Source organism: Acartia tonsa, chromosome 11 (genome assembly GCF_053477335.1).
Source record: "Acartia tonsa isolate MP-2025a chromosome 11, ASM5347733v1, whole genome shotgun sequence".
NCBI lineage: Eukaryota > Metazoa > Arthropoda > Copepoda > Calanoida > Acartiidae > Acartia > Acartia tonsa.
Window position 1 is genome coordinate 21,894,322 of NC_137270.1, and position 13,885 is coordinate 21,908,206.

Consider the following 13,885-nt stretch of genomic DNA (forward strand, 5'->3'; position numbering starts at 1 on the left):
CATGACATATCTTAGCCTCTTTATTGTGTACTAGCGGCTTCGCCCCTAGCCTCTAGGGGCTTTGCCCTAAGAGGTATAATTACATCTTTTATTTCCTACCCAGGTGAAAAAAGCCCCCACTCCCCCATTATTTTAAACAATTTCTAAAAAATGATGGTGGGATTTTTTTTGGGGGGGGGATTGGGGGAGTCCAACTCCCCCAAAAAAATAGCCTAAAACCACCACAGGACCAGTAGGTATATTCCCTGAAGAGTAGAACCCGATCGGTTCAGTGGTTACCGAGATCTTAAGGGACAGACGGACGGACAGACAGACAGACAGACAGACATACAGACAGACAGACGGACAGACATCATTATACTTTGTATTATAGATATTTACTCCTAACCTTGGAACTCTTTCTTGGATTTATCCAGAGAGGGAGAGAAAATAATGCAATATGGACTTGATTGATTTTAACCAAATACTTTATTAACTAACTAGCTGCTACGCTCCTACACGCCTCTAGGGGCACGTGAAATATTTTCTTTTCAATCTACATAAGTTAAGATCAGCTGTTTATCAAAAAATATTTTTTCGCCGTTAGATTAGTTTGATTTCTCTTGGGAGGGTTTTGATACCCTTCCTAAATTAGCTTTAAATCTTCCTAGGACCTATGAGAAGCTACACTGTAAAGGAGAACCATATTGGATTAGCGGTGATACAGACAGACAGAGATCCTGTAACTTTATTATAAGGATTAATGCCTTTGATTGTAATCTCCAAATAAAGGGTTGAATTTGCAAAAATTTGATGGCAAGATTAATTTCGTGTCAATTGTCCTATCCCTGTATCCCCTGACTATCCCTAGACTATCTTTTATTAACTCCCCAGTGTATATTTTATCAAATAGTAAACCAACATTATATATTACAATGTATTTACATACTATTCCATTTTATACATTCACTTGGAATATCTATAATAAGCAGAATGATGAAGACAAAGAAAGTCCCTTAATGAGGAGAGAAGGAGTGGGAAAGAAAACCCCTAAAAAAAGAGATGGTTTTTATGACGTAAAATGCTGATTTTTTAGGGACTTTTTTCGTCTTCCAGAATGATGTATGTCCGCCCGCCCGTCTGAAGCTTTAGATCTTGGTAACTGAAGAACCAATTGCTAATCAGATTCTACTCTTCTACTGGTCCTGCATTAGTTTTAAGCTATTTTCTTGAGGGTGAACCAATCTTAACTCCCCCACTCCTCCCCCCACCACCACCAAAAAAGTACATTTATTAAGGAATAAAAATAAATTGACATTTTTCAATTTTATAAATTTGTTACCAGGACTCTAGGAGCACTTGAGAGAGAGACGGAGGGGAGTCGTACCTTCATTTTCACTTTAAATTATGAAAGAAAAAAATTCCTTTTTGGGAAGAGGGGTTATTTTTTTCTGGGCCCTCTAAATAGTTATTAACCTTCCCCGGACTGATAAGAGGTTATACTGTAAAGGAGAACCATATCGGTCCAGTAGTGCAGACACACAGAGAAACAGAAAAACATCTCTGACTTTTGTATAAGGATTAGAACAGCATTTAAATTCTCTATTGTCAATTTAATGTTAAAATAATTTTAGGCTTGAACTTGTAATAGAACCATTCATAACTCTTATTGCAGTTTTTAAGTCTTTATGTTATATTATACTTGCGGCTTCGCCCGTAGCCTCTAGGGGCTTTGACCCAAGAGGTGATCAAAAAAATTTTTGGCGAAATTCGTAAAAGGACCAAGGAAATCTTCAGCAAAAAAAAAATATGGGGGGGGGATTTTTAGTTTTGGGGGGGTTGGGGGTGCCCCACCCCCCAAGAAAATAGCCGAAAACCACCTCAGGACCAGTAAGTATATTCCCTGAAGAGTAAAATTCAATCGGTTCAGTAGTTACCGAGATCTTAAGGGACGGACATACAGACGGACAGACCGACAGACAGACATCATTCTACTTTGTATTATAGATATATATAAAAACAAATTATTAATAATTTAGTTATCTACTTTTATCAAGAGTATCTCTTTGGAAGTTAACAAGAAAACTATATTTTGACAAATTCTTATCCCAATATGGGAATGTCTTGGCTTCTTTATGAACAAACAGAACATCGTAGTAACAAGTTTTCTTCATCTCCTAGAAAATTACCATATCAGTTTTTTTTCAAAAATTAAAATTGAAAGGTGTAGGTTGACTTCATCTCTTTAACCCTCAAAATTCGGACCCTAAGTTTCAAATTATCAGGATGTACTGCTATAGAATATTTTAGTGTAGTAAAATGTTTGTCTAAGTCAAAAACATATTTTTGCTGGATTTACCTAAATGACCATGTCAGGTTTGCTGGCATCCTGTGCCCACCAGGAATAAGATATTCAAAAAATTCCAACTCTCAGTTATGTGTCTTACCCATATTTTTTTTTTAATCACTCATTTATAGCCCTCTATCTATCACACACAGAAAATCCTAATAATTTTCAAGATTTCTTTTTTATTTTAGTAAATTTAATATTTACTTATGAAGCTCTTTATAGTGCCTATGAAAATGAAGTCATAAAAATACAATACAAATGACACCAATAATAGACAAATGCTATACCTCTACACAGACTAAATTATCAATGGCAGGCCAGTAGACATTTTAATAGACCAATGGTAGTCCAGTATGACATAATATTTTATAGGCACTATGAAAAGTTTCATTACTGCTTATCACCTGAAATGATATGGGCCAAGGCACATGAGGTATATATCCAGATTTCTCCAATAAAGGCAGAAACTCAGTTTTAAATGTCTTTACACAAGGACTTGTACCACCATGTCCATGTCCGTGGCTTAGATTGTAATCATCTAAAACAAAACAAATTGAGAAAGCCTAAAGTGTAACGTGATACGTCATAAAAAGGAAGGATGAGAGAAGAAGTGGGAAAGGAAACCCCCGAAAAAGAGATGGATTTTTATGACGTCACACATGACATTTTAGGCTTTTTCAACAATTTCAATCAAAAGTTTTTCTATAATCAAGGTAGGACCGTTCTTATGTCAGTCCATCTGTAACGGTCAGCTCTCTTTTTGGTTAATTATGCGTGTTAAAATTGTCCTATAAATTTAAAACTTTTTAAAAAAGCGTAGCAACTCCATAACCATTACAATATCCTGTATTTCGCAAATTTGCAACAAATTAATACACAATTTTGTTTAGACTTGTGAATAAAATTAAACTACCATTAATTACCTTTTACACAATGGTTAATAACTTCCATTTGAATATACGGCACAAATTTAGGTTTGATATCCAACTCTAAAAATTTTCTCAATGCCTGAAAAATATAATTTCTTCGTAATGCATGTCAGTAGGGAATTTCAAGTAAGGCTTATTAACCTATCAATTTTAGCTAGATTAAAACCGGTTCCCAGTCATACTGAAAAATCATAAATAGCATCGTATTATAGAAATGTTTTCAATACCACCTTTGTTATCCCGAGCGTTCGGCCACTCTAGGCTAATAATCTTTATCAGAAAGATGTCTATAATACGATAACTAAAATCTAATTCAAATTTGTTATCTGACAATCAAGGACGTCCAAGTATTTTATTTTGGGGTAGGGTTCAAACATTTGTATAGGAGCATAATTTTTATTTTTGATTTTTTTTGTGGCGGGGTAAAATTGTGTGAGAATCGCGATTATATAGATTAACCTCCCCCCAACCTTCGTTTTTTTTGTAATTTTCCCGTTTAAAACTTGTTTGTGAAGGGGGGCAGGCCCTACTTCCCCACCCCCTTGGACGTCCTTGCTAACCATATTGAGAAAAATAAAAATAAAAAAAATAATGAGCAATAGTTTTTTTACCTTACACTCAAATCCTTGAATATCAAGTTTAATAATAAAAGTATCTCTGTCTGGATAAAGATTATCTGAAATAAACAAATAATGTTTTATTTAAAACTAGCGGCTTAGCTTCCTAGAGGCATCTAGGGGCACTTGAAGAGGGCGGAGTTGAATCCCAAAACCCATTTTTATTTAATTTGTCCAAAGTCTATGTTGCGTTTAAGTCTCTACGAAAATACGAACATTTTTTTTTTTAATTGTGATTTCTCTAAGGAGAGTGGTGGTACCCTCCCCCAAAATTGTTATAGACCTTCCCGGGATCTATGAGAAGCTATCCTGTTAAGGAGAACCCGATTGGTTCAGCGGTTAGCGAGATCCTTCGGTACAGACAAACAATGAGACATCCTGTAACTGTAGTATAAGGATAGATTCTTAAAAAGTTAAATATAATTACATAAAAATTTGGTCAGGTATCTAAAGGGATAAGACATCGGCCGATAAACTCATGTACATACCCAATGATGATACACAAAATTATCCCTTCTGTACATTAAAATTAGTGGTTGAAACATTTGAACTCTCAACTTAATAAATAAACCAGTCAAAATTAACTAAATACCCCAAAGTTGTTAAGCTAACGAAAAATAAAACGTTATTATTAAACATTTGGGACTAGTATAATAGACATTGTCCCCTCCCACTCTGGAATTTGTTATAATACATTGCTAGATTATCCTTAGTTTTAACTGAATGATAAAGTTATCAGTTTCTCTACAAAATTGACTGGATCTAAACAAGTATGAAACACTTACCAAATATATCAAATAATGTTATTGATGATGATTCAATATTTAATTTCTCTGTTATCTCCTTAAATAAAACAATGCAATAATTGTAATTCTATTATATAAAGTAGTACGTTTTTTTGTCTGTTGTGTAGCCTAAGTTCGTTTACTACTGAACTGATTAAGTTCTTCATTTTATGGAAGCTCTTTGTAGGTCCCTGGATAGATTTAGGATACTTAATATTTATAAAAGTTAGGTTTTAGGCTATTTTCGTACTTTCCTTACAAAATACTATCAATTTTTTAATCTTTCTATTTGTATGACTAGCGGCTATACCCCTAGATGTCCTTAGGAGCAACTGAGAGTCGATCAACTCCATTTTTAATTTTTCAAACGAAAATTCTAACTAAATACTCGGGAAGGGGAGGGAGATTCGACCAACCTCTTATTTTGTAGTTTTAAAATGAATAAGAAAAAAATTTGGTGAGGTTTATTTTTTCAAGGACCATGAGAAGCTACATTGAAAAGGGGAACCATATCGGTCAAGCGGTTAGCAAGATCCTTCAGCACAACCAGACACACAAACTAAGAGACATCCTGTTACTTTATATAAGGATTTACCTGTTCGTTTGTTTGAGATTCAGGATCTATAAGAGTACCATGCTCATTAATACTTTGATATTTATAATTTCCATCACTAAAGAAAAGCAGTTTGATAATTTTTTCATTATTGTAATGGATATAAAATATACGTGGATATTATGACAGGGTAAGAATTTTTGCTGCTACCACGGATACCATTTATTGGTCAGTTCGTTCATCTAGAAGGAGAGGAGGGGATGGGGTAAATAATCAAATTTTTGGTATACCTTACAGAATTTAAGATTTGAATACTGTCATCTACAAGTTCACTTAAAACTAAAATTGAACAGTTTTATTTTTAAATATGATTATCCAATTAATCTAATTCTTAGAATACTGATTCCTATTACAACAAGGAATAATGTTATAAGCGAAGTAGCTTTAAAATCAAGGCCTAAAAAATATGTATGTCATTAAACAATATCTTGCATTTAAAGAGTTTTGCAACATATTTACTTACACTTTACAAGATTTAATGTTTGTTTGTCCTACCGTTTCAGGGCTCCACTATTATGAATGTTGCCATCCTTGTTAAGAAAACATCAAATAAAATGTAATTATTATCATTACCTAAACTGTTATATAGCAAAGCATGATTTTGTGGCTCCATATCTACTGAAATTACAGGATTACCCATTGCTCTGCTGGCAAGAGTATAGGCTCCAATATTACTTCCAATGTCTGCATAATAACAAGGATGACAACATCCATAAAAGCGAAGCACTAAAACGGTAGGACAAACGGACATTAACACTTGTATAGTGTTAGAACTTAATAATTATCATAATATAAATTTATAAGAGTCAAAGCAAAATTGTAAGTAAATTTGTTGTAAAACTGCTTGATACAGGATAATTTTTATGGACATACTTACATTTTTAGGACTTGATTATAGAGTTGCTTTGCTTATTACATTATACTTTGTTGTCCCAGGAATCAATATACCAAAAATCAGATCAATCCGATGATTTGATCACATAAAAATTTGTTTTTAAAAAAGTAAAAAAATCAACATGTTTAAAATGGACGTACGGACATTTTGGTAATGATTATAGAGTTGCTACGCTTTCTAAATCGTACCTAACTACTAAAGGAATCACCATGCAAAATTTGAAATCGATAGGACAATTCTAACATGCCTAAATTAACGGAAAAAGCTATCCGTTACGGACGTACGGACGGACGTACGGACGTACGGACGTACGGACGGACGGACGGACCGACCCTAATTATAGAAAAGCTTCGCTTTTAAAAATTGGGTTTACTACACAAGAGATAACACGTCGCCGGGTTCGAACCTCGGCTTAACACAAAGCTATAGTTGAAGACGTTTATTTAATTCCTACTGATGAAATGTCAGGTGCGCGACCGAGTAAGAAGAGTATTGGAATGCCCTGGCCAAAACAGGCACAACTCATTACAATGCAGTGTTGGGACTTCCAGACAATGGTCGTGCAATTAAAGAGTTGGTTAAGATTTAGCTCCTCTTAGTTAACTTTGTTTGTTGGACCTTATACGATATAGAATATAGTAGCATCATCCGTAGGAGGTAATTAATAGGTGCACAAAGGAAATCTTTTTCTTTTGAAATAATAAATGTATAAGTAAAGATGTATTGTATATTCCCGACAACTACATCCCCCTTAGAGCAAGGACCTTTTAGCTAGCAGACTAAAATGATTTTCATCAAACTTCGTTTATCCACATAAAGCTGATAAAATCTCTTATATTTTGGTTATTTTATGTGGTTAAAATAGCGGAAAATTTTCTATTTACAATTAGGTTAGGGTCAGTTTAATTATTAATTTCGTTTATAGTATAAAGAAGGTGTCCTAAATTTTGTGATTTTTTTAAATAGCTAGTTAGTGTTTTTAGAAAGTAGTAGATGTAAAATGATCCATAGAATTTAGATATGCAATCGTTTTTTTTGTAGACCTCTTATTTTTGAAATAATTTAAGTTTTTAAAAAATAAAGTTGGTTTTAAGGTACTAAAATGCAACAAAAAAAAGAAGAAAATTGCCATGTTGAACAAAAGTAGTAAGATATTTAATTTGACACCTTACTTTTTGAACCCCGTTAAATCAAAACTTTGAACATTTGGATCTCGTTACGAATGGTTTTTAAAAAATCATGAAAATTAGGACACGTTCTTTGCAAGAAAAAATATATATTCAAAAATCAATTTGACTTACCTAGAACTACTGCATCAGGATAATTATTAAGTAGTGTTAGCCACACATTTATCAAATGCTCTTCAAATCTATAGAAAAAAATTTTTAATAGATTTAAAGTATAGATTAATAGGGTCTGTATTGCATTTCACGTAAGATAATACTGGGAAAGATTATCTACAAAAATCTTAAAGGCTAATAGCTGCCAAACGTACATATTATTCCCGCAAATCGTTACAAGCGGCATAAGAAGGTCTAAATATAATCTGGCATAGCTTAGCCAAGATACAATGATGAGCAAGGAAGGCTTGACTAAAGAAAATGCGCGTAAAATAAGTCTTTTCAAAAATCAAATTTCACATTGTAATACAATTGTTTGGATCTAGTGCCGTGCACGGTAAAATGTTCGATTATTTCCAAATTCTGTGAATTTTGAAAGCTGCTAGCTGACAAACGGCTGAACCTACTTTCTAGGCCAGCACATCGCTACAAGCGGCAGAATGAATATTTAACAAAGAATAAATGTAATAAGATAGATGTATAACCCAGACAACTACATGGCTTCAGTCTTGGGACCTTTTTTGTCAGCTAGCAAATTGTTTTCTGCTTTCTGCTAGCAACTTGGCTTAATATTAATGATGCTATTGGCTGATATTCAAAGAACCAATTAAATGTCCACAGGGTCCACGGGATGGGGACATATAGTTATTCAACCCCTTCCTTTATTTACTTTAATTATCAAAAAATACCTAATTATAATGCAATATTTTCACCTTAAAGATGTGCCAGATACTTTAGCTTCACCAAACCCTTCCATTACCATATCTTAAATTATAAGTAAAAACTATTAATAGAAGCTCTCTATAGTGCCAATAATAAAAAAAATGTAATTGACCAATGGTAGACCAGTATGACATTATAGGCACTATAAAAAGCTGCATGTTATTCACCAATCCTATTTTATACTTTATGAATATAGTTGATATAGTATATTTTTTTATTTATGACAGGAAAGTATTGTCGTTTGGGTTGCTAACATAAACATCATTTTTTAGCCAGTAAGAGGGGAAGGGATGAAGTAAATAAAATAAAATGAAACAAAATAAAATAAAAAGAAATAAAATTTTTTTAAATTAAATAGAATAGAATTTTATGAAACTAAATAAAATTTTTAGAAATAAAATTAAATAAAATTTTAAGAAATAAAATAAAATTAAATTTTAAGAAATAAAATAAAATAAAATAAAATTTTCAAAAAATTATAAAAACGAAATAGATTGAAATAAAATGACAAAATACTTACATCCATTTGTCAAAAAGTATGTTGATATCATCTAAAATGAAAGTAGATAAAATAGAATGAAATAAGTAAAAACAATATTAAATAAGTTAATTTGTCCATCTGATTTGAGAACTGTTATGGGTGTTATCATCCTTGATTTGTAGTCACCCTGTTGTAATTATTTAACAAAAGACATTGCATTGTATATCTAGATAATCCAACTGACTTCATATTTTGTCAACATTGAAAAAGAAATTTTGGCAGACATGCATATTTTGTACAAAATAATTGTTAGAAAGCTAACTTTATCAAAATGATTGTATGACTAACTTATTATGTGTTTCGTCATATGCTTCAAATTATACGAGGGGATAATTTTTTACACGAATTAATTTACCCAGGAAAAGCTTAATCCTAAAATATACGACAATTTATAGCTGATTCATAATACAAACAAAATGAAAAGATTATGTATATACATAACAAAATGTGTACACAATTTCAACCAATGAGATCTCTTGTATGTTCCTTTAGTATTCTCCTATGTTAGTGGAATCAGACAGTATGCTTCTTGAGTAACTATATTTATTTAACTTACCGGATCTTCTCCTGGATGTTTGAAGCAAATAATGAAAGAAATATTAAACTGATGTCTACTATAGGGCAGTGTTTCTTTGCAGGCATATGCTTTGTAGGTATCCAATGTCTTCATCAGTAGATCTAAATTAATGATTTGAATAATTTCAAAAAGGTCTACAAAATTGATTTTAGATTAGTTAAAAACTAAATTTAATTTGTGAGAAATACCTTTTCTATTATTATTCACCATTTTAGTTGTTATTGAACTAATGTCATTCCTAAAAAAAAGTAAACTTCAATTAGTTATGAGTTTGAAATAAAAAAAATCTGGAAAAATTATTTACTGGTATTGTTCCCTTTAAAAAAATGTTTATACAAATTGTTAGCTAGGAAGCTTTGCTGTAACCAGAACTCGTACGCATAGTGGGAATATGGATTGTACCACAAGATGAATTTAGTTTGAAATAGCATTCCATATACCAAAACCTCTAACCGTAAAGTAGAGTAGATTAGGAAAAATGTAGCAAGCTAAGAGCTTTATGCTTATTTAACATGGGTGAGCTTTATGTTGGTCATTGTCTTTTGTAGGAAAATATTTATGTTTTATAATATGGAATTGAGTTTCCATTTTTAAAAATTTTCCATAATAAAACATCTCACTTGAATTTTGTATGAAGTGAGGAGCGAAGCAACTCCATGACTATGCTGTCTGTATGAACTCCTCTGTCACAGAGAAGGGTAAGATAGACTTTTAGGCAAAGAGATTTAAGCCTTGACCCCCCCCCCCCCCCCCTCCAAACAGCTAAAAACCATATTAATATTCAACTGAGCTACACTTCAGTATAAAAAGCAAACCACATACCTTACCAGTAAAAAAGTATTTATCATTAATAAAAGAAACATTGATATACAAAGATGATATATTCCAGTAATTTTCATTTTTCTGTTAATTTTCATTTTCATAAAAATCTGAAATATACAAAAATTTTGTCACAAATTTTCCAACAATATTTATCAAATTATTAATTTTTATGTAGCCCTAAACCTGCCCTAAAGATATACTAATAATTGTGGAATGATTTGTTGAACCGTTATGTGATCTTAGAGGTATACAACAATACAACAAAGTTTTTTGTTAAATTACATTATTTGGGAGATCTTTACTCATTTTTATGAACGTGAGGGGTGGGAGAGGGTACCTAGACCCCGCTAACTTTCTTTTGCATCTCTTTTAAGCTGTATGTAATTTACAGTTAAAAATATTTTTATGCACAAATATATGAACCTTCCAGTGAAATTTTTGTTTGATCCAAAATTCCTGGCGGCCACAGGAGCCATACAAAATTCAGGTACATTTTAAAAAACTAAACATACAAAATCATAGGGGCGTGCAAAGGGGTGGGTATATCCTCTTTAATGTCCATAATATCCACATTTTAAATAAAAATTATTAAAACGTTGCGGAAGTACCCATTTTATTTATATCGACCACATGTTTTTATCCCGTTACTCCAGGACCATTTTGCGGTAACAAACTGCTGCTATTGATATTACAACTTAAAAATGTGTTAATAACTACTAAAAAGCTGGTTAACTGACAAAAAAATGAGCAAATGTCATCAAATTATATGAATCTCTTTTTACGTTTTCAGGTTTTTTACCGTTATTATTGTTTTAACGGTAAATAACGGTGCAATGGCAGTAAAATTAATTTAAATTTTCCTGGATATAGAATGAACAAGTTTGTTTTTAAATGTTTCTAGGTAGTGTGACATAGTGTCTCAAAAATTAGCCATGTGACGTCATTATTATCATGAGGGATTATCCATCTCTTTTTAATCCTTACAGATTGGGGGGGGGGATCAAATTGACCCCCCCCCCCCTCTAGTTTTTTCAATGTCATTTATTTTGTAGGTAAGATAGAGAGTTGTGACTTCATGACTTTTTAAGTTTAGTAAGTATACGTCGGCAAGAGTTGATCTTTAAAGGATATCTGGTCTGTGTCGGTCGTGACGTCCGGTCAAAGTTGGTTAGGTGGCACCAAATTTAGAAAAAATTCTAAATAAATCTTAATTTCTCTATTATGACTTTTGTGTATAAGATAGAGACCTAAAATTTTTTTTAGTGAATACTGGGATATCAATGAACATCTGAGAATAGTGGTGTTATGACCGTTTGACCGCTTCCTGACCGATTTTATGTCCTGCTTTTAATATGGACTTATATCATGTATATCGTGGCTTCTATTACAGCTAGAGACCTAAAAAATTTGGTGGTACATCCTTTAGCAATAATAAACTTCCGTGAGTAGTAAGATCATGACCATTTGACCACTCCTTGATCGATTTTTGACCGATTTTCTATTTTGTACCTGTAATTTTGCCGTTTGTAAGCTACCAGCAGCCGAATTTCAAAACAGCTATAGACCAACCAAATTTTTTATGTAGTCTTTTATTGTGATCAGAAACAGATAAAAACATTAATTGGAGCCGCCAATCGCCTTTATTTGCCGGATGTACCACAATTTTTTTAGCGGCTGGCCGCTAAAAAGCGGCTAAGGAGCGATCTGACCGCTATGACTAGAAGAAGTAATTTTCTCTAAATATGCACATGAACCACCAGAAAAAAATTTTATGTCTCTAACTGTATCAGGAGCCGAGATAGAAGAGGGTGTCAAATTAGCCCCCCCCCCCCCCCCCCCCCCAATATATTGAGGTGGGAATAGTTTCTTAGTTTTCTTTCCCACTTCTCCTCTTATCTCCCCACTTTTCATGACGTCACGTGGGTGAGACACTTTGTCATCTTGTCATCTCTTATAAATCCGAGATTTTACGCCACAATCTACCTAATTTTAATTTGATTTTCACTTTGTTTTTAATGTAGCCAATACATTTAACAACTTTCTCTAAACTAAATACCATAACGTGCCCAACATAAAAAGTTTCTTGTCATGCTATTTACAAACAAGAAAAAAGATTTTCATTTCTATAAGTAGCGGACCTATAAAAGTTAACGCTATAAAAAGACAAATATCAAGTTTACAAAAATATGTAATAAAATTCAAAGAGAGAGGAGACAATGGACTGTTAATTACACAAGTCCCCAAATTTTATAATAATGTTTTCTTATTCGTTGGCTTAACAACTTTGGGGACTTAAGTGAATTTTGAATTTTGTTGGTTTGTTCAAATGTTTCAACCACTGATTGTAATCTACAGATAGGGTAATTTTGTGGGGATGTGTATTAAATTATCGGCCATTGTCTTATCCATTTAGATCCCTGAATAATTATTACTTTTTAAAAGTATTAATTATTCAAGTAAAGTCATTTTTTATTTGTGAAAAATCATTAAACATAAATATTTAATTTAAAAATCCGTTAAAATATTTCAATGATATAATTCTGTATGGAATATCCCAGATATAGAGTGGCTTCGCTACCTTGAACATATTACCACGCTGGGATTTTAATGTACTCTATCTCGAAAATACATCCACTGTAAATTTGCTGGATGTGTAAATGTCAGTCTGTCTGTCTGTTAGTACTGTAGGATTTCTTTAAACGCAGAAACGACATGGTTCTCCTTTACAGTGTAGTTTATCATTGAAAACCTAAAAAAGTAACATAACAGCAAATTTTGATATTTCTTCTGTTTTTTCAATCAACCAACTTCAAAGTAGTTTTCAATATACCTTTCAGTTGCAATTTATAAAAAAAGGCTTTAGTAAGCTTATTACCAATGCTTCTTTAAAGCAAAAAAAGGCATAAAGAATGAAATTTAGTATTTTTTAGGGTTCCACGCCAAACGTAGGAGTGGAAAAACATCGGAGTGGACAAACGCATGAGTCCCAAACGTCTGAGTGGACAAACGCAGAATTTTTAGGACAAACGTCGGAGTGGACAAACACAGGAGTCCCAAATATTTTTTTTTCAATTTTGAATTTTTTTATACAACTTAACAACCCCCCCCCCCCCCCCCCAATTCCTCGGTCCCGTTATTTTTCTTAGTTAGGTTAGGTTATAGGCCAGGTGGCCGAGCGCTGCGGCTAAGCAGGCTAGGGGGCCGAGCGCTGCGGCCATAGTCATTATTTTGTAGAGAGGGGTAAAAAAAATTTCAAGTTTGTCATATTATTAAAATAGCGGACACTCCTAGGTTTTACTTAAGCAATGTCCACGAACACTTTGACGTTTGTCCCACTCCTAAGTTTGTCCACTCCGACATTTGGGACTCCTGCGTTTGTTCACTCTGACGTTTGGGACTCCTACGATTTGGACTCCTACGTTTGGGGTAGGACCTTTTTTAGCAGGTATAAGGTATAACCAACAATTTTTAATTCTATTTCAAGTTGCAAATGTAATCACTTTTTAGAAGATACATTTTTTTGGAGTTGGGGATGATTTCTCATGGGAGGATGGAGGTACCAACCCCCCAAAATAGTCCAAAAGCTTTCTATGAAACTATAAGAAGTCTCACTGTAATGGGAAAACATATTATTTTAGCAGTTTATTATTATGACAACGCGTAAGAAAATGGACGTAAAATTTAGAAATTGTAACTCTAGCCTAGTCATTATAG

At 32.9% G+C, this 13,885-nt stretch overlaps 1 protein-coding gene across 1 annotated transcript; it reads right to left on the reverse strand.

The window, feature by feature from the left end:
• Window positions 1-1,947: 1,947 nt before the first annotated feature.
• LOC145331503 (uncharacterized) lies at window positions 1,948-10,280 on the reverse strand. Its single transcript, XM_080176197.1, has 14 exons — window positions 10,172-10,280; window positions 9,538-9,587; window positions 9,329-9,450; window positions 8,752-8,782; window positions 8,222-8,273; window positions 7,470-7,537; window positions 5,847-5,957; window positions 5,504-5,552; window positions 5,256-5,331; window positions 4,661-4,718; window positions 3,870-3,934; window positions 3,253-3,337; window positions 2,734-2,867; window positions 1,948-2,156 (listed from the first exon to the last, which is right to left on the reverse strand). The coding sequence occupies exons 1-14, from the start codon at window positions 10,270-10,272 to the stop codon at window positions 2,019-2,021; spliced, it is 1,140 nt and encodes a 379-aa protein (XP_080032323.1). The 5' UTR covers window positions 10,273-10,280; the 3' UTR covers window positions 1,948-2,018.
• Window positions 10,281-13,885: the final 3,605 nt, after the last annotated feature.